The sequence below is a fragment of the Lingula anatina genome, chromosome 1, assembly GCF_051362555.1.
Source record: "Lingula anatina isolate TDL-2025a chromosome 1, LinAna3.0, whole genome shotgun sequence".
NCBI classification, from domain to species: Eukaryota; Metazoa; Brachiopoda; class Lingulata; order Lingulida; family Lingulidae; genus Lingula; species Lingula anatina.
The window spans coordinates 52046615-52074144 of record NC_141767.1 but is presented as its reverse complement, the minus strand read 5'-3'; the positions used below and the strand labels follow the sequence as shown (position 1 = coordinate 52074144).

At 35.1% G+C, this 27530-nt stretch overlaps 3 protein-coding genes across 19 annotated transcripts in view; 1 reads left to right on the top strand and 2 right to left on the bottom strand.

The window, feature by feature from the left end:
• The window catches only part of LOC106160756 (vitamin D3 receptor), a 40389-nt gene extending 25436 nt beyond the window's left edge, over nt 1–14953 (bottom strand). For 2 of the 9 annotated variants that reach the window (XM_013537432.3, XM_013537433.3), the window contains exons 1-2: nt 14770–14953; nt 6436–6549 (exon numbers count right to left, since the gene is read on the bottom strand). The gene's annotated coding sequence lies outside the window, so the exon portion shown is untranslated. Of the gene's footprint in view, nt 1–1023; nt 1179–6435; nt 6550–6681; nt 6822–7163; nt 7338–8222; nt 8411–14769 lie in introns of those variants that run through there. The other 7 variants (XM_013537434.2, XM_087012727.1, XM_087012712.1 and 4 more) reach the window with 4 other exon arrangements.
• A 133-nt stretch (nt 14954–15086) lies between these two features.
• On the top strand, nt 15087–22190 carry LOC106160753 (uncharacterized). 2 transcript variants are annotated; one of them, XM_013537424.2, is made up of 8 exons: nt 15087–15861; nt 16144–16343; nt 16819–16910; nt 17136–17235; nt 17559–17728; nt 18199–18335; nt 18825–18991; nt 19262–22190. In XM_013537424.2, the coding sequence occupies exons 1-8, from the start codon at nt 15135–15137 to the stop codon at nt 19571–19573; spliced, it is 1905 nt and encodes a 634-aa protein (XP_013392878.2). In that variant the 5' UTR covers nt 15087–15134; the 3' UTR covers nt 19574–22190. The 2 variants fall into 2 exon arrangements, with proteins under 2 accessions (XP_013392878.2, XP_013392877.2); XM_013537423.2 differs by having other exon boundaries at nt 17136–17289.
• LOC106160758 (complexin) overlaps nt 22178–27530 on the bottom strand; it is a 23642-nt gene continuing 18289 nt past the window's right edge. For 6 of the 8 annotated variants that reach the window (XM_087012785.1, XM_013537444.2, XM_013537445.2 and 3 more), the window contains one exon: nt 22178–24249. In XM_087012785.1, the coding sequence (XP_086868911.1) occupies nt 24149–24249 (101 nt within the window). In that variant the 3' untranslated portion in view covers nt 22178–24148. Of the gene's footprint in view, nt 27413–27530 lie in introns of all 8 variants that reach the window. The other 2 variants (XM_087012792.1, XM_013537450.2) reach the window with 2 other exon arrangements.

Here is a 27530-nt window from a genome sequence, read left to right as displayed (position 1 = left end):
AAAAATGTAATAGAAAGTAACATTTGCACGATGTTTCATTTAATACAATCACAAAATGACCTCACGTAATTACAGTTAAATCTCACAAGGCAGAGGTTCAATCAGAAATTCTTTCTTAAGTTTCCCAAATCATCCATCATCCGGCACTGAGAGGTATAAGAACCTTTTGACCCTGTCCAGGCAGTAGTGAGTAGAGTGGCAGTGGCCGTTGACCTGATGTACATACTTCAGCAAAAGTAAGGCCAAACCTTGTATCACCAGCTCTAAGGTCAGGATAGGCCATGTTCTACACAGCAGGCACTGTTGCCAACAATGCCCCTTGGCATCAACTGACATTTATTATTTTAAGTACCAAAGACAAGGGAGGACAAGCTTGAACACCACCTTCCTCACTTTTGATACAAAATTACAGTGACTTATTTACTGATATTAATGAAAACCAGGTGATCACCAACCAAGTTATATATTTTCATCTGTCTGTTTTTCTTTCTTTTTTGTACTTCCTAAACAATGCCCATAACCAACTACTATATGTCACATATTTTACTTAAACTCAAGAGACATACACACGAAAAAACAGGAATACCTGTAAGCTGTTAGACCTACCTGCAAGGAATTCTGACCCACTCACCTGCTGTGTACTTCTACACACTATACCGAATATAACACGTCACTACTGTATTTACAATCCACTTCGTACAACTGGTTTATCCTTAAAAACATGTCTGAACTACTGAATTAACACAAACAGTACATATTCTAACTTCTATATTGGGACATTTATAGGACAAATTCCACTCCAATGACCTATTTTTCCACTGATAATCAATTATCGGGATTCTAGGAAGGTCCTACTGAAGGAGTTCACATGTATCTGGCATTAGAAAAAAGATGAAAATAACATCCACACTATCATGAATGTGTCAGCTACATACTACAAAAAAGGCATATTATACAAGCATGGAATGTTAACAAATAACAAAAAGTCAAGATCTCTTAGTTTAAAGCAGCTATTCTACTTGCCTTCACACCGGGATATATGTCTGATACGCCCTTACGTCACAGGTGACAAGTTCTTCCTCTTGATAATGAGGGTTTGCCCTTTACAGCTCCAGTGTTTGCACCTCTCCAGTAAAGGTCTCACACACCACTGGGAAGGACACAAACTTCACATAACCCAGCAGCTCTTGACATCAGACTACACAGGAGGCCACCAATAAATAATACTTAATGTTGCTCGAGCAGCTCATCAAAAATGCAGTTAAGCCAAGCAGCGCAGAACTAACTTTGACTTGTCTGTTCAGACGAGGTTGTTAAAATTATTCAACCAAAAACAATGTTTCTGCACATAGAGTGCACTTACTTTGAGTGTGTAAGTGAATGTGTGTGCTAATGCACTTACAATTGCTACAATGACTCTTCAGATCTGAGGTCAAAGCTGAAAAAAGCATTGCGAAGTCTCAACCATGAAGACTGCTGTTTTACCATGAGTGACATTGAACAGAAGTTATATTATGGCACCCTTACATTTTCTAAAGGAGATCAGATATAGCCTTTCACCTTGTCAAATTGTACCTACCTTTCCTGATGAAGCTTTATCTTTCTTTAAACAAGTCTACCTTCTACTCAGTCAACAAAAACAAACCAGATCTCTTAACAGGGTTCTTTTTACAAGTATATTATGTCACTTGGCCTACACAACCTGATGGATATATATGTAGTTCCCTTATCTGCCTACAAAAATGCAAACCATATGCTTGCACTGTATTAAATTGGTTATTTTTTTATTAAACCAAGGTTACTCCAGAAAGTCATTCGGTTAAAATTTAACCTGCCAAACTGAACCCTACAATGCCTAGGACGGAGATTGGGTGCGATTGAGCTTTGAAACACTGCTTAATTAGTGGCAGAAACCAATGAAGAGCATTTGCAATAGAGAAAAAATCATTCTCCACAGCCAGAGGGGACGCCATTACGCACAAATGGAATTCTTCATGAAAACAGAACATGTTTCCAATGTAAAATCTAATGGATTTGCTAAAAGCTTCACTCATGATTTGACACCCTGCAAAGCTGTGACCTCATATTCATCATGTGTTTGTTATCATTTTTTGCACTGGTCATGATCCAAATACCCATTCAGGGATGCTGGTACCTAATGTTACATCATGGAAATTATAGAAACTCAAAAAAAACAAAACAATTATTCTGGTGCAATGATAGAACTGTAATGTATCATGGAAAATTTTTTGCTATCAAATAAAACATTGAATTATTTTTATCCAACCTTTATATACATTCAACATCTGGAACTTGTTACCACGAAAAAAATAAGTATGACAGAGCATTTAGATCAATGGTAGGCACATGTGTGGAGACGATGTCAAATACTAATCCACTGTGTACTTTACTCGATCAATAGAGAAACAAAAAACTAAATTAACAAATAAAATACAATTGCAAAAACCAGCCTGTGTTAAATTGTAAATTTTCATCGAAATACAATAAAAAGTCTGCAATACACAATGTCACAAGTTGGCAAAAGCTCAGACAAAATGGTGCCTTATCTGACAAGTTGATGTTTTGGTGACCTTGATAAATACTTTTTTTTATGTTCAACAAACAGGTCAGATATATTACTTGTACTCTGGCCCTTTGATCTTGAAGTTTGTCTAGTCCGTGTCAAAAACAGGCTCTGGCAAGTATAAATTTGCAATTTGCTACCAAAAATCAATGAGTTTTTGTATTATAGACAAGTTATTCATCTAAATTTCTGTATCATTTTAAAGTAATAATTATGGATAATTGACCAGAACTACTGAATCAATACCGATCTTTATTACATTTTCTATTCTAAATATCAGCTTTCATCCAGTGACGTCCCTTCAAGAAAGTCCTCCTACAAAACCAGTACTTAAAAATGTGCTTGGTACCGTAAATTTACTATATCATTCCACAGAAAGCCTACACTTCAGATTTCAAATTTATTTTTTTATTTTTTTATTCTTTTCTAATTTTGAATGAGATGGCTAAAACACTGCATGTAATGCTAATTGGTCCGAAAAATTGCTTTATTTATATTTAATAAATCTAGAAAAAGGGCTGCTTTCTTTGCCCTATAAGAACCAATTTACAAGTCATTAAATTTGAAGCTTGACCTTGCTTACTTTACAACAAGTTGCAAAGACAGGATTACAGCACATAAGATCAAATAAAATGGACTTTTCATATAGTTTGGATATAAAATGGAAGTTAATTTTATTATTCTTTCTATGGGTTGTTGGCATAAATATTATCATGTTCAACAAAAAAGTCAGTGTTAGTATGATAAATGGGATTATGCTGTTGGTCACCAAATTCATTGCTGGCTTTTACCATTTTCAAAAGTGAAAAACACTGAAATTGTCTTTAGCCTCATTTTCAGTCAAGGTGGTTAATAAGCGGGACAACCGAGGGATTGGATATCTTCCTATTCATGGTTAGAAACCTTAATAAGATGTTCTGCCATGACAGTTAACTCTACCTTAAGCTTTCACAACTTGACTAGAAAGGTGATTTCAGTATAATGGCTGTTTTTGTATTGAAGATAAAAGCGGTAATGGCTAAACTGAGTATAAATTAAAGTGCACGCACAGAAGTACCTTTCTTCATACTAACATGACTGGAAAATTAATTCATTCATATGCAGAGGTGCACATCACAAAATGCCTCCTGTTTCGGCAGATACATATCTCCCATCTTCTCTATACCTTACCTCATATATCATATAATCCCTTCTATTCCACACTCGAGGCATAAATTGCCATGCATAACTATCAACTGCTCATATTCCACCTGTGCTTTATCTTTTCTTACACATTATCATATGGAGGCCCCACTCCCTTTAATGCTTCATACCTCCTATCAAGAAAACAATAACTGATCATTTCATCAGGCCAGCCATGCCCATCAGCCATCCAACAGTGCCTTCAGCTGCAAATCAACACACATATTGCATAACAGAATGGATCAGCAGCTATTTAACACCATCAAGTGTGCATTATAATCCATTCTGACCTGATCAAATCTCATTTTACCTGACAGTTAAGGTCTTTTTCCATGTGTCCTGCTGCATAAATGCCCCACTGCTAGAGAGCCAATGATTACAGCTCAACATAAAAGGACAGCCTTTACCACCTAATATTCCAAGACTTGGACAAGGGGCAACTGTTAAATATTCATTAAATGATTAACGAATAGATTTTTAACTCCAAAACTCCTCTGGGACTTTCCAACAGTGGTGATATTGTTAATTGAAAGGTTGAACTAATTAAGTATGTATGCTCTTCATATCATGCCAGGTTTAAGTAAAGGCCTATTGGTCATCAACAAAAATAATCAGTCCATTTCCCAAATCCCCACACCAGCCAAGGGGGAAGCTGTGTAAATTTGTTTTACTACAGGATTCTGATGCAAAACAAATATATAGGTTACTTGAGATTTGTAAAAGGGGATAAACTCAAGCCAATTAATTCTTGGGCCATGTGGAAATCCAGGCAACATTTTCCATTAGCACAAACACACTAAACAATCCAAAGAGGACACAGTTCTCATACCACACCTACCTATAACAAATGCAAGGACATGTATTAAGCTGGAGCACTACACTGGCTGCTGTTTCTGACTAACTTTTCTCCAACCCCATGCAGCAGTATTTACTTAGCACTAGAATGTCACAGACGTGATAACCATATAAATCCATCTCCAATTCTATTTCTGCACCCAATAAAAAGAAACATGACCAGTGTGAGAAGTCAACAAAGCAAGCTTTGTGATCTGACTGGCATTTGACTCCTACTGTTTGGAAAGATTTTCTTACTTTATCAAAAGATAGCCCAAGGAAGGAACAAAGCTTTAAGGGAAGAACAATGCCAATGCATGGTCACTTCAATGCCAGCAAAACCCGAAAAAAATCCATGGCTAGGTAACATGAAGCCATGTTTAAAGAACTAGAAATTCAACTGCACACAGGAGCTCCACCTGTTCCTACAATTTGCTGATCATATAGGTTCTTTTTATGCTTTGTAAACAACACTGTTTATCAATGCCATTTGTGAATTACTACTACTCTCTGTGTATGTGCAAGTCTTGTTCATATTGTCCAAGCATTCAGTCTAGCTTCACACCCTTTCAGTGGGAGGAATGTGGCTTTAGAACTTCTTGCCTGCATCAAATTACACTGCTCCTGATGAAATGCCTACTTGGTAAATTGGCAAATGTTGTGTTAGGGCAAAGTTAAGTACATTGTGGAAACCCAACACGCCTGAAAAGCACGAGGTGTGTCTTCGAGTACACCATTTCTGTCAACCTATGCTCTATATATATTGGCTCCTATGGCGAGCAGACTGACATGCTCTCAGAGATTAAGAAATATCACAAGGAATCCCCTTGAATGCTTTTCTGTGTTTAAATCTGTGCTCCAGACAGATGTAATTATGAGATGAATTACGAGCACAGCTGAAACAGATCAAACTCTTGCAACATTTTGTTGCAATTTGCCCACACAGATTTTAATGTGGCTTCCCTCTATTTTTTCCACAGGGATTAATTAAAAGTGTGCATTTTCTCCTTGTAGTGATGTAAGATAGACATGCTCTCATGGTCATGTATGATGCATTACCCTAGTTCCCACGCTAATGTCTTTGTGGAGTTGTTTCATCAGAACACTTCATGCTATCAACACAGAAACTTTGCAGTTTATGAGTAGTGTCAAAATAAAGAACAAGATTCCTGTATTCGAGAAATGCAAGTAAGGACCTAGTTTTTTTCCATGTGTGGCAATTGTTTAGACAATATGGCTTAAACATGATTGACTTATGTGGAACAAGTAATCTTTATCAAAACAAAATAATATCAATGATGTTGTAAATACTTTGGTTATAAATAAAGAGACTTGTATTTTAAAAAAATGGCTGTGTTCCACTTTTAAAAACATTTTGTGCACAAGCTCACTTTAAAACCAACCGATCATGTTTGCTACTTGGGTTATCAAAAGTATACCAGGCTTTACAATGCAGGACAATAAACCTGTCATGCTGAAAAATGAACCGCCTTTTTATCAATATTTTTTTGAGTATCATTTTATGACTGCTACAAAGGCTATGGAATCATTGCTATGAGAAAAAGAAATGTATATCTTGATTTGGGCAAAGCAAGTGAGCAAAATCTCTCAACTGCTAAATGTCTTGATCAAGTGTACAGTGCATTTTTATGACTCACAGTCCCATAAAAAAAAGGAGATCAATAAAAAGTATTCTGGACTTGTAACTATACAGCCGCATAATGCATTTGGCCTTCTGTATTTTTTTGTCTAGGCATACTATAGACAAATCAAATTTAATATTATACATCATATTCAAAATCATATTTTTTTTCTTCAATGAACTAACTACTGACCTTTGTTACTTGTGTTTCCTAGATGTCTGTACTTCCCAGTTCTACGTCCTGCCTTCTTCTGTTCACTGGTAGTTCTTGGGCAACTTCATTGGTAACTTGCACTCGGTTTTGAGTCTGAAATAGTACACCAAGTCTGTGAACAAGTAATCTCCCGTTTCTGGCCTGTTTGATTTAATTCCAAAAGCTAAGGGAGTCTGTGTGCCTCCATATACATTATGTTCTCTCCTTGTGTGTTCACTCACCTACCTTTTAGCTTTTTGCACAGGCATTTCAAAACTTGTGAAAAGCTTTGTAAATTTGGTGTTTGCAGTCACAACACAATCTCATTTTAATAATCAAATAGGCTCTTGCTCAGTCAATGTGAATTGCGAGCAAGTCATGTAATTTTATCAGCACTTTCCTTGCCACTAGTTTGCACACGTCTTTGTTCCACACAATAACGCCAAGCGCTTACAATTTCACACACTTGCAATCAAGCTCAAGAAGTAAATTTCATGTAAAAATAACAGTTGCTAAAGGTAGTAAGCAGACACAATGTATTTTGAACAAAGCACCCCTAAATGGACTGGCGGCACTATACTTTATAATTCAACTTCAGTGTGTTAATGTTGCACAATATTTCCCCTGAAATCAAATGAGTTGATCAGCTTTCTATTCTCCCTGTCACTTTAGCTGATTACGTTGTATGTTGGTTCACCTAAGATCTGTTCCTTTCAACTAATATTTACCTTCAATCCTGTTGATTTCCTCACTTGGCCTACATGAGTGTGGGTCCCAGTCATGATCAGTATTGAGATTTTATTATTGAGCAGTCAATGGGAATAATAAAGATTTATTCCGATAGTTTAATCATTTTGATGTGGCAATCCACTTAAAGGGCTTATATGTCTTTCTGACTGCAGGCTACTATATTGGAGCATAATTGTGCATTCAGTTGCTTCAGTCTCTATGATAAGATCAAGGAGACTATGATGTGGAACCAACCATGACAAGAGACTGATGCAGTAATTAGATGTATGAATTTAAAAAAAAAATTTGTTTGAAATTTCCATAAAAAAACAAGACTCTTCTTTGTTCGACTACCACCATAAGTACGCAACTACACAATGGATTTTCAAAATCGCTATAAAGTGGAATAAGTACTAATATTCATAATATATATTTTTTCTTTAACCAAACAGTACTGAAACAACAAGAAAATCTCACAAAATTCTACACTCACTACTTTATATAGAAATTTGGCTTTTCATGACCTAACAACAAAATGAAAGCCAAAGGTTTGCTCAGGATTAAGTTTACCATCATTTTCAAGGATACATGAAGCTACAATATTGGTGGCAGGTGTCAACATTATGTGCAGACCATTTTCTATATAGCCCGTATCATGCATTTTATGTTCTGAACAGATGTAACATCATTTCCCAATCCTTTCACAAAAATTGACTTTAGCTCGCTGACTCTCAAGACCTATAAACACATACCCATTTAAAACATTCTTGATAATGTACATCCTTAAGTGGACAGATGATAACCAACTTTACCAATTTGCTAGAAAAGAACCAACAATATTACTATCAATTCTATGGTACTGACAAGCTGTGAACGACCTCTGATGTAGAAGTCTGTCCCCACAGTGTTCTTCACCTGAGAGGCTGATGATCACACCATACCTTTTTGACCCAGTTAATGTCAGCTGCAGCCTGCTGCCACTATGTACAACCAGGAGCAGCAATGACTGAGCAAGCGTGACATGTGTGCATGAATGCTAGATATGATTACCAACTCACCCTAAAGCGCACCCATCATTTGAGCTCAGAAAATGAGTACAGTAACAAGCCTGTCACCTGTGTCTCCTATGTGTGTGACAAGAGTAATGGGATGTTGAGAATTTTCAAGCAAATGCCACCAGATTGAGTTCAAAAGGTTTGTCTCCCACTGGCTTTCAAAACTCTATTGCATTAACATCCAAGCAGAGATCTCCATACATAAATGCTACCTGATATGCAAAAGCAAACTACTGATACATATCTACCACAACCAGGGTCATATGAGAGATGAAGAAACTGCCTATGATCAGGTAGAAGAATAGGTCAGTTCCAATCCTCTGCTGATGACCTTTTTCAAAATCATTAATCTCATTTTCTCAGCAGTAAATTTAACTAGTTATTGTTATAGCCAATACAAATCTTGAACACTTACATAAGCAATGTAGTGAAAAGATGCCACGTAGATGACCAGTCAATAGGCTCCTGAAAACCCTAATGTTTTGCCTGCAGTTTTTGGAGTAAGCTACTGTGAATGAAGCAAATTCCATGCAGGTTTCATAAATGGCGGAAGGCCAGGCAGTGTTACATTTCTTCCCTTTATATACATTACGATCTAAATGCTAGTGGCCCAGGGTTGGAAGCTAAATGCCACATCACTTAATTATCTTCTGACATTTTGAAAATTTCAGGCAAAATCTGGGATAAATAATTAGGAAAGTGTAGTGGAAAAGTAAAACTGCACAAGGGAGTGATTCTGGAAAATTTTCTTTTTTTTTTAATTTCAGACTACAGACTATATTCAATTCATATGATTCACAAGGAAGCAAAAGAGACCAAAATCATGAGCATTTAGGTCTAGTATTCTAGTAAATACTCAAATTTATGTTTAAAAAAAAAAAAAGAAATGGTGAGTACAACTTTTGCTACTTGAAAGGATGAAAGAAAACTGCAATTATTACCAAATATGTTTCATTCAACCAAACCACAAAAATAAAACCCACATATCAAGTTACATAGACCTCTGAAAGGCTCAGAAACATTTTACCAGAATGACCTGCTATTCAATATCACTGACAGAAGAGATGGCAAATTACATGATATAGAATAAAAACAAATTATTTTTTGCGTTCTTTTGTAACTGTAACAAAATATAACCTACTTTTCATGACACCAGATAGCATGGCTCATCTAATTTTTTTAACATTTGTGTTATAATCAGATTTGACATTGTGCGTCATGATTGACTTTCATCTTTTGAACAATTCAGGATCTTGATCAAGTGCTTTATGCCTTTGTCTTCATTACTTTTTTCATGCTCACATGCAACTTGATAATTTCTGAGTGGGAACACGCTGAACTTTCCAACAGCTTTTATACTATCCCATAGAGCACTCCTGGCAATCTGTAATCATCTTTGTTTAATGCATGAAGAGTTATGACTCAGACAATATCCAAACACACTACCATTAAGTTATGATATTTTGGTATTGTGTCAACAATTTAAAAGATATTCTAAACAAAGAGGGAAATTAATCCCATACCAGTGGTAACCTTGACTGACAACTGAACCAGCCGACAGAAACTTTTCAAAAACAACAGCTGGATGCAAAAGGAATTCTTGCTAATTTGTAGTACTGCTGGAAGGAACTTGAATTTCACACAATTTGCTCAATGTACGGCTCAACAGCTGAATTATATAGAAAGGAAGCCAAAGGAACCCAAACAATTTTCAACCTTAAATCAATAAATGTGAAAATATGTACACAGCACTGGCGATGGTTTAACTCTACTCCCATAAAATTAAAACGGAAATCAAACCACAGTTTAATACAGAAACAAAAACCCAAGGTCAGGATTTAATTATGGGTGCTGTGTAAAACATTGACGGACATTTACTGTCCTGTACTCATCCAACATGCTTTGCAGCACTGAACATAACAGATGTCACTTTCTAGCAGTTCTATGTCATGCCTGTGTATAAGGTTCATATAGTTATATCTGCCAGAATTGGCATAAATCTATAAATGCCAACAAAAATAGAGAGCATAAGGGAACAGTGTTGCTCCCCCATTGCTCCACAGGTGAAATGGAAGCCCACATTTACCCCCAAATTATATGACTGTGCCACAAGCCTCGAGCACTTCCAAACAATGAACCTGTCTAGGTTTATAATTTGGGAACAATGCTAAACACAGCTGATTGCTTAACATGTTGAGTCTCATGTCTGATTAACTGGAAAATAAACTCATCATTAATACTTGTATAAAAGAACTTGCTTTTCTTTAAACAGGGTTATCAACAGACACAGAACTGACAAAAAAAAAAAAAAAAACCTAAAATACTGCCACCTATCAGTCAAAATTTAATCCAAATGAGATCTTCATAATGCTACAGGTTAATATACAAATAATATGAAAATTGCACACTATTATACATTAAAATAATGAAAAATGTCTAAAAAAAGATGTGGTTCTTAATTTTCACATGTATTAATCAACAGGATTTATAAACAAAATTGCCCTAAATCAGATAACTTAAAAAAGTGCTAAATTTATGTATTTAAACTGCAATTTAATGTTCAAATTGTATCAATACAGAGAGCATCGCATTCTTGACTTCGGACCATAAGTCCCCCCCCACCTGCCCATTCAACACACTGTCCCAGAGATTACCAAGAGTGCAATACTCCTACTGCAATCAGCACTGATTCAGTGAGCATGACAATTAATATCACTTTTCACCTCCACATTCCCACAATAGTATGCAGGCCACCTTACTATATCTTGGTGTAATATTAAGAAGTTTATCCATTTGCTTATTAATAGAGAAAGGAAAAATGTTTCTCTACGTGACTATGAATCTCTGATAACTATAATGTGCAATTCCTCACATTTTCTGCCATATTGGAAATAGCAAGGAGACAAAAAGAACCCATGTGTGAACAGCAAAATACCCAAATAAAAGCTGGACAAAACATAGCATAATGCAATTGCTCTGAGTCAGTGTTCTTAAGGTCAGAATATCATTTCACAGTATGAAGTTAATAATTCAGCTACTGAAATCACTAATTCGTGGTATCAAGTTAAAAACGGCAATGAGGCTTTATGAGGCTAGATCAAGCTTGACCTTGTATCATTAGTATATATGTGTTGGTTTTAATAGGACTCTGACTTAAATAAAAAATACACTGCCCTTATGCCAGTGCTTTAAAAAATAACAATTTGAAGCCTGAGTTAAAAGGAAGTTTGAGTCTTCACAAGATTAGTCCATTTCAATTCAAACTTTTAGGAATGCTCCAACATAAATTGATTTCCTCCTCATCCAACCTAGGACCTTGTGACCTGTAGCCCACTGACAAAGAGAATCACATATTTTATTTTTACTAAACTTTTCAATTTTGTAATATTACACACAAACATTTTGCCAAATTTTTCACTTTAATCACCTTGTTTTGAAATTCAGATAACTAGAACCATTCATAAGTTTTTCAGCATTGATAATGGACAGAGAAGTTTATGTATGCCTAAATTATACCTGATATGTATCAAAAGTGACAAGCCTGGGGGGGACTGAGCAGTTTCTTTAGAAGGGGGAGGGGTTCTTACACCAGCCGTGTTGTAACTCTTTAATTTCCTTGTTAACAACTACATACCACATGCAGCACATTCATGGCTAGAAAATGCCTGTAAGCACCCTTAACTCTTGTGTAAGAAGTGAATAGTGGTGTAGAATGTATTTCACAGCAGTAATAAATTACTTCAGGAAGTTATTGCTGACCCAGTCTAATGGAATAGTCATAATTTAACCACAGGTCTGACCACCTTGCTCCCAGGGTTAAGTGGGCTCAAGATACCATCTTAAATCTCAGCTAACTACCAGATGTAGCTCAAGCAGGAAGATGACTTCTACTGTTTCCTCTTTGATATGGTCTCCACATAATATTAGACAAAAACACCCTGTATTTTGCGATTCTTTAAGAAACCTTTTATTGCAATTTTGTGATCTTAATCTTTTCATTCCCTTTTTATAAAGCGTATACTTCTCCTTTGCAGCATATTGCCCGAGAACTTCAAGTGCTGATCAAAAATGAATTTCTTCAGTAAAATGTTTATAGTGTATGCCATTAAGTGTAGTTCCGACAAATGAATAGCAGTCTTTCAAACAAATTTAAAGGACAATTTTGAGCTTCACACTTGATACAGTGATGCTGCAGATGATATAATACTGCCCATTACATCAGGGATTTTTGCTCTTCTGATGCCAAAATCATAAAATGGTTCTTTTGTATTTGATAGTGTAGATTCCCCATGATTCCCTTGGGAATGACAAATGTTTCAGGCTTGCAGTTCACTGCATTTTTTATAAATCAGAACAACGTATATTAGGCAACTAATACTAAAAACCCTTTTATGTGCTTGGGGAAAGTTAGGTGAGGGTGGGAGTGACAGTGTGGGGTGTCTTCATTAACCATGAGATTTTTTATAGTTTGCTGACAATTTCAGCATTATCACATATTATACCTTGCTGAAAATTCTAAGCAATATCTTATTTTGGCAATATTTCATTATAGCATCCAAACTATATTCAGTAAGATGTTAAAAAAAAAAATTATCTTTAAGATAATTGTATCAAAACTGATAAATAGGTATGGGTGGTATCAATGGTCCTTATCATTCAAAAGATATACATAGCACTGGCAGATCTAGCATTATAAAAAAAGAGGCAAGGCAAGCAAAATAATCTTTTGGCCTTATCTTTTCTCCCACTTGGTGAGAGAAAGGGCCTTTGACACCATACCACTTGGAGCTATGTTTTAATTCCTCATAGAAAATTTTCTAGACCTAAGACCAGGGAGATTACAATCTTACAGTTTATTAAATGCATTACATTTTACCCCCACCCAAGGCTGTTCATGCACATATTCAGCATGTTATCTAAAAGGGCAATGCACTACCATTCTTGGTACTCCAAATGTGTCCAAGAGTGATGCATGATAATGAGGTACATTCGTCAGTGTTTCATTAATCATGCAACAGTTTAAATTATCACAGTTGTTAATGACTTTCTCATATCCTACCTGTACATGTAGCATTGTATAATGCTGTCAGTTCTTTAAAAATTGATATGCTAGCAGGATAGAAACATCTGTCTTATGGTTCATTAACAAGAGACAAGAGATACAAGCCATTTAATCATAGATAAGAATCACATAAGATAAGAATGAAAGGGGCAACACTTTCATCTAGTTAATGGAATTGAGCATGCATATTCTGAATGAAAATTTTACTGTAAAAACTGTTTTTGTCAACAAATGCTTAAGAAGACAAAGAAGGGGATTTTGTTTTCAAGTAAATATGAATCAATATATCAATAATTATTCTGATTCATAAGTTTGCTAAAACGAAACATGGTTTCTTGCTGATATTAATCATCACAAAGTTACAAGTTACAATTAGTTTGAAGCTGAAAAATCCTAAGGACGGTTATCTCACTTTACAGTATAGGTGATTAATCTTATGATAAATGAGCTAATTTCTCTCTTTCTTTTAAAACAATTAGTTATTTACAGTTGTATTCTTCTCGTCCTGGAGCTAGATATTGTGATGTGGCATGAAAAAAATGATAAGAAACTTATTTCTATCACTTGGAATGGGGATCATCTCAGACAGCCTAAAACTGCATGATATCATACAAGACAAGAAACCATGCGATAATTTTTGGGGTTATCTTTTAAGCCGTAAGGGTGAGACACCTCATTCTGGGAATGTCATCAATATAAAATTGACAACTTTTTCAAATGTGCTGCAACAGACTGTAATAAGACTGAAATTCAGAGATAAACAATCAGAAAAATATCGGTGTATGATCTGGCAGTTTTTATTTGTTGCTGCACCTCTCTCTGTCCATTATTTATGACCCCACTGTTAATCATATCCTACAAAATCTTGCTTAACTTTATGCTTACCCACAAGACTTTGGTTTATAGCTAAGATCCCCACAGGCTTTTGTTTTTGCGTCTTGAGAAGCATACACATGACTATAACTTTCATTAATTAATATAAAAACCAGAGGTTAAATCGATGTACCTCCATTAAAAACCTGTTTTAAATAAAAGCCAAGCAATATTTTATCAATACCGTCCTCTTGTCTCTCACAGGATATATATCCTGAGAAGTTTAAAGGACATGAAGACGTAATATGTATGTTTATACTTCTTCCAATGTTAGTTTTTTTTCCGAAATGTATAAAAACAATCATTTTCAAGTTATTGTTTTAAATATCTGCTTTAACCGTTGTGAAGACGCCAAATAAATAGCTGTATTAACAGTAATGTACACTCGCTATAACTTAAACAGGCAGCAAATGTAATCCAAGAAGAAAACATATCTCTGCATCAATGAAGTCTACATCACGCAGGTTTTGTACACAACAACTGGAATGTGAAATTGACCCATGGCCACGCAAAACTGGGTCATGAAGTCAAAATGACTTTAATTGCTTGAACTCACAGATTGTGGCATTCTTCGTACTTATGATGAGAGAATATGAGCAAATGTGTGAAACTTACCGTGCTTGATGCAACAAGACCACTGGAATCCACAAAAAACCCAAATGTTCTAGGAGAAACACCTACAGGCACTTGCCCCTAGCGCCATATGTCAAGAGGGTAAGGCCGAGCTCGCCGGTTGGATAAATTTAAGAACATACAAGTGATCACATTTACTTTGTTGATGACAGGAAAAAATTGTTTGTAATATAATTAATACTAAAATTTTCAGAAGCACACAATTCTCATATTTAAACCGAATAGTTTTTTATATTTTTTGTTAGCAGCCGAGAAAATACGATGCAGTTAAAAAATAGACAAAGCTGATTGGACAGAATCTAGGTTAAGCAAGGTCAACCTTTCACCCTGAGCTACTCCACGTGATAATGAAAAACATTGAGAAGATCACGGAAATGAAAATGAATCTAACGGCGTGCGTTTTGTTTATTTCTCTTTTTTCAATTGTGTCTTTGTCCGTGAACGAGAGAAGGTTAAGTGTGATTGAAGATCGCTTGACCACAAGCAATATTTTACTTGCTTTTGCTACTGACACTAATGGTGCATTGGAGTGTGCAGAGGGTCAACGCAGCAGCGATTACAGCTGGAAATGGGGAAATTGGCTTAACTTGGGGTCACCCAGTGGTGTGAAGTTTATATCGAACCCAGCAGCTTCATACACACCGAGTAATGCTACTGCTGTGTACCTGTTAGGCTCTAATGGGAAGCTCCATTTTACAGTTCAGAACCTAGGTGAAGTAGGCGGCTGTCGTGCTTTCTCGCCATCTTACAAAATAGTGTCAACAAATGTAAGTCCATCCACAACAGAGACACTTACTGGCATGGATAGTGTGAGTGTTGTTAAAGGAAAGAAAGACTCACTCTATGTTTTCTACAGAACCCCATCTAATCGTTCAGAGTTGTATGTCAGCGAAACACGAGATGGCATTAATTTTTCAAACTGGACAAATCTTGGCGGGGATTTACTGAGTGATGCAACTGTGATCTTCAACACTTTCTCTGGTTATCTAGAATGCTATGCATCTTTCAAAGATGGGAAGTTATACCGTACCTGGCAGTATGAGGGGACAGACTGGGCAAAGTGGAGAGTTCATGGTGGGTATGAGCCTCTACCCCTCCCTCCAGTTAAAAATACAAGCTGGATCAAAGGCATTATGCTTATAAATGTGTTTGGTGTTTTGTTTACAAGCACAAGAAATGGACAACTTTTCCAGAAAGTAAGAATGTTTCTTATTATCCAGGGTCGCATATTTTATACATGTCTGCTAAAGAGCTATTTCATAAGTGATTTCCATTTGAGTAAACTTCCTTTTTTACAGTTTTCAAACTCTGATGTATTTCAAGTCTACTAGCTAGTAGTCATCATCTCATTTTCAGGTGATGGTCAACCTGATGTGATTTCCACTACTCGACCTGTTGCCCATTTAATGAGCCAGACAGTTTTCAATGGAATGGTAGAGGTGTTTGCTCTGGGTACAGATGGTTTGGTACATCACATATGGCAGACAACATGTGATAAAGTCAAAAATCCCTGGGGATATTGCACCTGGGGTGTATGGGAAAAGATTCACAGCAAGGTAAAAATTCAGACAGAAAGATCTTGGGTTCATACTTTATTAAAAAATGTAGGTATCTGGTCAATATATATAATTATTGGTCTTTATATTGTTTGAAGTAATTTTTGGGGTAATATTTTATAAATGAAATCATTGTTTGTCATTATGGATAATGGAAGGTTTTTAAAGTTAGTTTGATAAGGGTTTGTCATTCAAAGTATGGAAAAAGACTTCCTTTGCCTGAATAGCAGTTTTTTATATTACATGTGATTTTGTACTCAGCAATTTGCCAGAATTTCCTGTGCATGAATAAATACAAGACTTTGAAGAGTGACACAATGTGAGCATGGAATAAATTTTATATTTATAACAAAAAAGCCTGCTTTTATTAGTCTTATATCTATGAATTGTGTTAGTTTTGATTAACACAATTCATTGTCAATTATGACAATAAAAATATATCACTGATGGTAAATCTAGCATGCTGTTTTCACAGGTTCCATCCCTGGGGACACAAGTCAATGCACTGGCCATAAGCAACAATATCCACTTGGGAAATGAAGTGTTTTTACTTGACAGTTACAGCAGGTAGTTGACTTTGTAACTTATATTTACTGATATGTAGAGGGTTTAAAATGCACAAATTTTCCAATACTCGCAGTGTTTTTACAGATGAAGTAGGTAAACATAACACATACGAATCTTGTACAGAAGGTCTAAAACTTCAAGATATTACCAGAAAAAAAAACTTGTATCCCTATAAGTCTTTGGCCTACAGCCTGTGACAAATAATAATTTTTGGATTGTTTTTAGACTGTGGCACCTTTGGCAGCTTGAAATCAGTGGCAAATGGAATGGCTGGGACTTGGTGGGATCATCATCTGCAGGGAAAATGGCCAGTTTACCCTTAATTGTAAATATGGATGGAGGGTGGTGGACTTCTTTCTTCGTAACTGCAGATAATAAAGTGAGTTAAGTAAAAGGCTAATAACAGTGTATTTATATATCTAGCTGAAACAACATTTCCATGATTTTTGATATATTGTATTTTCATGTATCTCTTCTTCTGCGATGAAAGTATATTTATCTGGGTTTCATAGTATACTGGTAAGCATACCATGTAACTGAAAGATGAATAAACCTCATTAAATGAAAGAGATATAAAATTATATATAATGTCAGTCATTTTGTCCACAACAAAATTTAATTTCAGTGCAGCAAGCACCTTCCTTTCAGATTGTATCTGTTACCCAAAACCACAGTATTTATGTAAACCAGTCAGCAATGGTCAATTTTGGAAAGAACTGGACTGCTGTCTGGACTGTCCCAGTAGATGAGGCTACAAACAAGGACTGGATAGGGGTGTTTCCTTCTGCAACCAGTGATGACAGTTATGTGGACTTTAGGTAAATGGTTCTGGTCAAACAAGAATCTTAACAAAACATTGAATTAGTTCAGCTCCACTTTAGCTATTTCAGAGAAGAGTTGCCTCCTGTAGTTTTATGTTTGAATAGTTCTAAATTTCATCTGCTGTTAAACACTATATGGATTGGGTTCCATGCCTGGCTTAATGTAATTGTCATGGATATGTATAATTTTTTGTTGAATGATAATAAAGGTAAGTCCTGATGACAAAATGAAATTAATCGACATTCTTCCATTAAGATACTTACATTTGGGGTTAACCACAGGACATTTGTGGTGAGGTATCAGAGAGCTATTATCCCTCTGGGTATTTGGAGTTCCCTGGCAAGTTTACATTATTATGTCCTGGTATTTTAACTGCAAAACTTTAATTTCACAATGTTTTCTTAAAAAAAAACTTGTGGTCTAGTTTGTAAATTTCATAGTGAGTTATTTATTTTATTCCATACAGGTATGTTCAGGGAACCCAGAATCCCAGAAAAGATCCAGTACCTGTAGGTAAAGTTACCTTTCGTAGCTTTTTACCTGATGGCGTGTATGATGTGCGCTACATGGTGAACAGAAAATACATCAGTGTCATGCAGACAAGTAAGTTTTGTTTCACTATTGACTGTAAAGGCATGGGGGGATGTCTTAGTGTAAAATACTCAGGTAATATGAATTTTGACCTTTCCACCACATCTATAGCTACTTTACCAGATTCCTTTTTTTTATTTGAGACATTGCACTGTCTATACTATATCCATTATCATTATGAGCACCTGAGTATGATTTGGTATTTAAATTAATTTTATAACTTGTAAAGTAAAAAACAGCTTTGATTTGGTATATTTTAACCGTATACATGTACATCAAATGTATTGAACCACACTGTGTTTTGAGACAAATATGAGTTCCTTCAATTAGTTCTTCCCTAAAAGCTGATCTGTAAATTGAAGTGTTTTCTGGACCATATTTCAAGTAAAGTCCAAAGAACAGTGCATAGATAAAACTGATGACACAATGAAGTTCAGATAAACATGTGATCCCTTGACCGAAATATTAGTAATACATGATATCAGTTGTTTATTGCCACAGGCATGCAGACCCACAATATGACCCATGATAAAGAATGGGTGCAGCTATACAATGGCTTAGAGGTCGGTTTGGGGAAGGAAGGGGCCAACTTATCCGCTTGTGTTCAGGATGGAAATGCAACTGTGCAGACATTTAAGTTGGCCTTTGATGCTTTTGAAAATAGAGAGGTAAAAGATAAATGAGAAAAAGAGGGTGTGAGTCAGAAATAAAACAAGGTAATCAAAGTGTGCAGTATTAAGATTAGAAAATGATTTTTTTAAGTGCATAATTCCAACATACCTTTATTAAGCAGGAAACACCTGCATTTTAAGCAAATGTGAAAAAAAACAAGATGTATGACTAGTGTTTAACTAGTGTTTAATATGGCATTGCATTCATTTGATTTGTTTGATATCTGCATTTGATATTAATTTTTAATTATTTTCCTGTCATTTTAGATTATCAAAGGATTGCAGTTATTTGGAAAAGCACTGAAAGATGTGCAGGTGACACTGGTACAGTGTGAAGAGACGACCATTGCAGAACGCCTTGGAAAGTTCATCAAGGACTTGGTGGAATGCACAGAGGGAAGTTGCACAAAGTTTGTAATAGATATTGCTGAAGAAATTTTGGTTGTGTATGAAGATATTTATGAGATTTTTGGAGATATTAAAGCAGCTAATAATGCCTTGGGACTCCTGAAAGCATACCAACAAAGTGGATTGTGTATTGGAAGAGTAGTGGGAGCTTGCATCTCTCTGCCTTCATGATTAACAGTAACTCCAGATTTAATATTTTTTAAAAGTCATTTAACTTAAGAATAATTTTAGAGTGATTTTAGAAGGTTATCAAAGTGAGTCCTGGGTTTGGGCCTCATAAACAGTAGCTGTCATTTGTGAACCTGAGCCAAGGGTTTGTGGTTTACAACTTATGATTTTATGGCACAAACATAAAAATACTTGTTGCAATAACTCCAGTAAAGGTCACATATGTTTTGGCTAACTCTTATCCAAAACTCATGTTGTTTTATATATGGGCTCTTTATATTTACCCCAAACTATTTTCAGTGTGACAGAAGATTCAAGAAACTGCATTGACAAAATAGAATACAAGTAAAAATTAATTCACTGAAACTTTCCACAACTCACAACTATCTATTCTCTATAAAAAAGCTTCAAAACAAATCAAACTGTAATGTTTTTCTATAATCTGTTAATCATATAGTGTATAAGTAATATGGTAGTCATGCACTCTTGACAGTCTCTGGAATGTACAGAACCTGTTTAATAGGAGGGTGAGTGAACTTGCAGTTGGATATTTGTTTTGCAGTGCTTGCAATTTTTTACATTTTTGCTATGAAATTGTGGATTAAGTCCATAATTTAGCTTTCACAATCATAATCCAGTGGCTTGAAGTCACGAATGGCAATTTTGTTCACAAGGCCTGAGATTTATGGTACACCATGTTGCCTGATTATGATTAAGATGTTTTGATTGCATCAGTCATAGTTCTGCACATGAAGTTGTGTGATAGTGAGACTTAATAACATTTTTATTGAGGCAACTTGCAGATTTTGCTTCAGAAAGACAAACTGCGCTCTTTTTTATGTGTAGAGGTAATGATAGGAATCAATTTTTTTGAAAATAAGTCCTAACAATCTTTATTTCTGTTAAATTTCTTATGTTTTAGATGTCTTTCTTTTGGGTTTGCGTTTTGAAATGATTCCAACACACTTCACATTTACATATGAGCTCATAACATATGTTTGATATTAATTGGTGCTAAATGGAATTTTAAAGTAGAACCACATTTGTTCTTGAGGTGATCTAGAATATTCCTAATGGCAGAAACCCGAGTGAGATATGAATAATGGAAGATAATAAAACAGACACTAACAGAAGCACAGCATTAACCTAAAGAAAGAACAGTGACCATATCAGTGGTGGCATTGCCCAAAGGTTGCAAAAATTCCCAAAACTCATGTTAAAAGGAAGCCATTAATTTCAGTATGTCAATGTCAGACTTGACCTTTGGGTGTACAAGTTATCTGAGCGATTCAATGTGAACTCTCGGGGTGAGTGCATGATATCAAGCAGAGTCGAAGTACACGACTGATGCGTGAAAACTACATTAAGCGTGTCAGGAATGTTTTATTAGAGAACTTGCACTGAAGATTTCAGGTCAGCAGATTTACTTGGGTAAGATTTTTTTTTTAAGTCTGAAATTTTTGTTGAAGATAATGAGCAAAAGTTGCACATTTATCAGTTTTTTACTTGCCAAATAAACTTAATACCTGCTACATAAGTGGCCTGTAAGCCGTAATCTGTGGACTTATACAACCATGTGGTATACATTAGAAAAACAATCAGTGAACCTGTTCCTATTTGAAAGTGGCACCACATCAAGTAAGGATGTTATAAAGGAAGTCTCCAAGTTAATAGCCATTCAAGATTTCAGAAGGGTAATATTTTCTCAAATACCATTTTTTAAGTTAAGACGCTTTTTGTCTTTAACTTTACCTAATCCCCTAATTCTTTTCATTTTGTTCTTGCCATTCACTGTTGTTTTCTGTATTGTTTTACTTTCCCCAACTTAAGTGAAGCAGAGGTGAAATTGTATAAGTTGTAATGATCCATTGTTTTAACATACTGAATTTCTCACATTTTGACTTTTTTTATTTATGCAAGTTTAAGAAAGTACTGCTGGTATTATCTTTGTGTTATCATTACGAACACACTTAGAAAAGAGAAGAATGATTTTTTTTTCTCTCATAAGTCATATTAAAGCATGATGGAATAGGGTTAACTTAAATAGTAGATTTATCGAATAAAAGACCACAGTGCATTGTTAAAATTGGTCCCATTTTGATCTAAGTCCACTTGAATTTCTCTAGGAACAAACTTTGCCCTGTGTAGCTAGGTTAAAAAAAATCATTTGAAAAAAAAGGCCTATCTAATCAAGGTGATCTGTTTACCAATGTTTTCATTGTTGATTAAGAATTATTTGATATAACACATACATATTAGCATAGATAAATATACATATTTAAGCTACTTCTTACTTTCTCTCTGCATATATTGTAAAATTAAATTTTTAAAATAGTTAAATATTAAATATTATATTTTTGATGCCAAATGCTTTTTTTTTTTAGCATTTCAAAGGTTTAATTTTTCAAATTATTTGGTGTTTTGTTTAACGATTGCATATTTTTGTATAAACATTATTGTGCATCATCTGTGATAAATATCAGATTGTTCAAGCTTACCAAATGTGATTGATAAGAATTGTTGTGATTCTTCCCTAACACAATCAAATAATGAGCAGATTTTACAACACCACATGAATTTATTCTGATAATAAAACTGAGAATGACATTCTGTTTGATAATTTATTTTTTGTTCTTTATGATTCTACATACAACAATTTCCACGTAGGATACGCACTGCCATAAGGTGCTTACACAGCTTACTGACAAGACTGTTCTAACATCATACGCTGGAACACAACCTTGAATTATGCTAGCCTACACTTGGTTGTCACTGGCTATTCATACGTATATCTACTACTTTTTTAAAATAAAATTTATTAAAATAAAGCTTGATGTAAATGACCAAAGTAATAACTTAATTCAAATAATAAATTACACACATCTGTTACAAGTGTTTTGTATATTGTACACCCCAAGAGAAAAGCATGTGTCACTCTTATTTGCTTGAACATTCACATAACTTGCTACCGGATCAATTTTGTTACAAACCACTGGTGTCTGATGTGTCTATTTGCAACTCTAAACCCTACCCCAACATACCAAAACATAAACAAAAAATTATATACCAAACAAAACTTAGAACCTTTTTTTAAAGTTTCACTTAATCGATAAATATTAATTTAGTGTGACATTTCATAAAAGCCATTATCCTGTACAGTTTTATATTTGTTTTGAAACTAATTAAGTGCAGTATGTTATTACTGCAAAACACATGCAGATGTCCAATATCATATCCATAAAACTATTTCACTGACACAAGCAATTAAGGTCTTGAGATATTTTCTTGATATACAGATACAATATGCAGCAGTGAGGGAATAACATTAAACAATATAAGCAAACATAACTGAAATATTAGTTGTAATATGATATATACAACAGAATGTATTTTTAAAAATTCATAAAATAATACAAAAATAAAGATTTCTCATGTCAAACAAACAAACAAACAAACAAAAAAAAAAAAAAAACTAATTCAACCAAGTTAAAAGTATATCTCAGATCTCTTCGGAGTCATCTGTACATGTTTTTCTGAAGAACATCAACAGGTCTACAGCATACTTGGCCATTAATTAACATGTACATGACATGTAACCACCGAGTACCTGGGAGATCCATCCATGGCACTGCCATCCATCTGCACTCTAACATTTTCAGTGCTCTGCCTCACATTTAATATTTACTGATTACAAATCCATTAATACATTTAAGGACATCCAACACATACAGTCTTAACTATACAAATACTCAATGCCTCGCTATGTTACACAACGCCTAAAGCATTTGGTCCATTTATCTATGTGGTTTTGATTTATTCAAGCAGAAAGAAACTTGGACTTAAAAAGTCAATTTCAAACCCTGGTGTAGAAATGCAATTCCCCATAATACTCACATAGGTTAAATAATCAAAATACTGTCAAGGTGACTTTGAAATCCAAGTTATGAAAGCAGATTTATATATTAATTCGTAACAATATGACATTATTGCATTTACATTATATTATTCTCATCACTATGAAATGAACACATAATTTTGAGGTTTGGATATGTAACATGAAACCATAGCATTACTAGTATCTTGCCAAATCTATAAGATTATGCCAATAGTCATGCAATGACAAAGGAAAAAATTTAAACACTTCTACATACAGCATGCCTCAGTCTCTAGACAGGGCTAAAAAGCAATCTGATTGGCAATTCCAGATTCGCTTTAATGCTAAAGAAGACAACAACGACAAGAAGAACAAAACATACGTCCAACATTCATTTTCTTAGTCTTGTAAGTGTACTTGTTATCTGGATAAACAATACTTGGGAGGGAAAGTTATATACCCAAACCCCAAGTGCATAGACTTACATATAACTTTTTCAGCTCTGTGCCTAGCTGAAAGACATGCAAATCAGATATTTCCTTTATACGCAATGGTGTTCTTGTTAGTGTAGGTAAATGAGTTATGTGTTTTACTTCTACAGTCTTGATATTAAATGTAGAACCTGGTTCCTGAAGCAGTTAGTCACATTTGTAAACAAAATCCAAAATGATGCTAAAACGACCACCACCACCACCACCACCACATCACTGCACTGTACACTTTTCTGTTACTTTAGCTGTGAGTTCTCCTTTCAGTTCAGAAGCTTTAGATGTTAGTTCCCCCAAATTCCCAGGAAGTGGGAGGCCTAGAAAGACAAGACGGAGACACCATATGAAACAAAACAATCACCCAATCTCACGCTAGGTTCCAAGGGCCACTGGAGACGTATATAAAGAGGCATTTATAGCCAAGTGAGGTCAACCTCACTCATGATCAGTACCAGCAATATCTGCAGGCCTTGTGATTAAGATTTGTTCACCATTGGTTGCAATGCAATTTATTCCTGGTCAGTTGTTGTGTGTAGGCCCAATAGTGGAGAGAGGTTAACTGGGAGAACTGAGGGGCTTTAACTACCGATGGCAATGTCGATTGATTAATCAGACGACTTGCAGAGATGCCGTGTACTGCCCTATGACCAGTATCAGGCCTCATGAATGATAATAACGGTTTGTGATCTCGAGTCAAGGATCGTGATCATGAAGGCTGAATTAACAACTTAAACTGTGATTTCACAAATGTAAAAATAGAGGTCGCGAGCATTACATAAAAGAGTGTGAACCAAAATCCAGGTCTCTCAATGTTACATACAGGTTCTTTTTCTCAATCTCTGGCATATGGAACTTTCTAGACAGGTACACTGTAGGTAAGGGGAGTAACAGTTCCCCATTTGCATGCACTATTTTTTGGCTATTGCCATGAAATCATGGTTTGAGAAGTTAGGGTTCGTTCACATGAAAAATCTATTTTCTAAAAATCTATTGGCGGTATCTTGTGATCACGGTCTGTGCCCTGAATACCCCGCGGCATAATTACTGGCAGCACGAGCGAGTTACTTCCAAAGCTGAAATTATGTAAATGGCGGTTGTAGTTGCTTTGAAAAATGTGTTTGTCGATTTTGTGCAACAACAAGCACTACCATTAGCCATAATACAGGTCTGTATGCTTGAGTCGTCACAACTAAACTGATGAACTCCACAGCTTAGAGATCCTACTACGCATGCGTCAAGGTGTCAGAATCTCCTCCGAGCGCAGCCGAGAATTAATTACAGCTTTAGAAGTAACTTGCTCGTGCTGCCAGTAATTACGCTGCGGGGTATTCAGGGCACAGACTGTGATCACAAGATACTGCCAATAGATTTTTAGAAAATAGATTTTTCATGTGAACAAACCCTTAATTAATTTGGCATTCATGACCACAAATTTGAGGCTTGAGATCAGGAACCGCTATTTTGTTCATAAGGCCTAAGTATATATGTGCTGGTTGTAAAGTTCATCTGCCCAACCCTCAATATGTATATTTAACTAGGAGGAAACAACTTACAACCACATTCATGCAAACAGTTTTGTTCTTTAAGTACAGGTTAGGATAATGAGGATAACAAACACAATGTTAACTTTTTAGAAGAGATAACAGTCAATTCTCATAACTGTTAAAATAGGCCACTATCGATGACAATAGGGTATACACTTTGAATATTGCAGTGCTTTCTTTCCTTTCCCTTACCTACCAGCTTGAGGATTTTTGTACAACATTTGACTTACGTAATAAAATTATTTATATCACCCATCTTTCAAATTAAAATTTACTTATTGACGGAGGGTAATTCCCCATTACACTCCTTAGCATTTTGGACATTATTTGTCTGCAGTTCAGCCAATTTTAAACTACTCATATATGACTTCTATGACTTGAAATGTATAAAAAAGATAATTTTTGTAATTTTGGTCAATCTTTCAATAAGTAGTTGTACTTTTCTCACAAAAATACTATATATTTTATAGCACTGTATTTAAAACACAACAATATGATATATCTGATCTAGCATACTGATCAAAATCAAACCAAATTATGCCGATAAGCTGAGGAAAAATTTTTAACATTAAACTTTTTAAACAATTTCTACTTTTAAAAATGCTAAAGGACTTTCCCACAAGTCTTTTTTTTTTTTAAATCACACTGCTGGGCCGCTAGGCTGCCACATTTGACATCAGGAATCCCCATTGGAACAGATAGGCCATCGTTGCGTCATTCCTCATTTCTCATTTCATTTGACCAAAGAGTTAGCAGATGTGCATCCTCGATTTGATTAACAGCTGAACATTAAAATCTCACCATTCCACTTTTAGCAGCAGCGGCAGCGAGCTTGACCTTTAATTACGTATAATAAAGCAAATTAACTTGCTTGTTTTTCATCAAACAAAATTCAATTCTGAAAGAGCAGATTTAAATAATTTTTTCTCATCTTCATTAGTGCTGTTCTATCCCCAAAGCTTGGTACTACATACATAAGGTTAGCTTGGGTAAACATTAGGTCTAACAGCAACATGACACCAGTATTGATTAATTTTACTTTGCACCTGAGAAATCAAGGGGGCTCAACTAGAATAAGAAGCTTCATGCAGATTAATTGCTTTGAGTGAAAAAAGCATTTCAGCACTTTGAGATATTTCTTTATCAGCAAAACATTGTAGAAATGAACCAAGAACTGAAATATGCCTCTCTTGCATCAACTGATTAAATCATTTTTGTATAAAAAAATAATAATAATAATGGCAAGCACACACAATCAGGAATTGTTAGTAACTCCACTCTCACGCCAATCTATTAAGGTGGGAACCAAGAGAAAGTAACAGAAATGTGTACAGTGGATTGAACTCATAGCTACAGGCAGAATGGTGGTGAAAAGATAACAAACCATGCTTCTACTGCAGTTACACTACATAACTAATGTGTGTTGCAAGGACAAAGTTATTTAAATATCAAAACTAAACTAAACTTATAACTACACAAAATGCAATTTATGTAAAACAAAAATACTATATTCAATTGACTTTCACCCCTATAAATAAATAAATAAATAAATAAATAAATAAATGAATAAATAAATAAATAGTAATTTAAGGATATTGTAAACCTTTATTATAATCCAGACACCGAAAATGAGGTTTTTCCTGCATCTAATTATTCAATAATGCATCTATATCTATGTGCTGGCTTAAAACAATGAAAATACCCTCGAAAAAATGAAATATCGGTGTTTATATTTTTTCATTGCAATGTATAGGCAACTCAAACACCTTTCTATTTGGAGGTGAGATAGCAATCAGTATGGGGTGTAACTTCATGCTTGATCAAGACTTTATCACATTGGCAGAGTTCACCAGCAGAGTATAGGCTACAATCCTCCTGGTTTTGGAGTACTAAATAGTGTCATTAAATTGGCGTTGAAATGGTCATCATGGGCACTCTGGTAAAAGATAAATTTGAGAAACGTATTTTTTAATTTTATCTCAAAATCGCAATTATGACATCATCCGTTAGATTATGTGTAAATGTATGTTAATTGAGTCACTAAACACTGAAGA

Coding starts and splice junctions, on each gene's coding strand:
- LOC106160753 (XM_013537423.2), top strand. CDS start 15,135: ATGAAAAACATTGAGAAGATCACGGAAATGAAAATGAATCTAACGGCG. Junction 17,290..17,558: donor TCGTAACTGCAGATAATAAA/GTGAGTTAAGTA, acceptor CCTTCCTTTCAG/ATTGTATCTGTTACCCAAAA. Junction 18,336..18,824: donor CATCAGTGTCATGCAGACAA/GTAAGTTTTGTT, acceptor TTATTGCCACAG/GCATGCAGACCCACAATATG.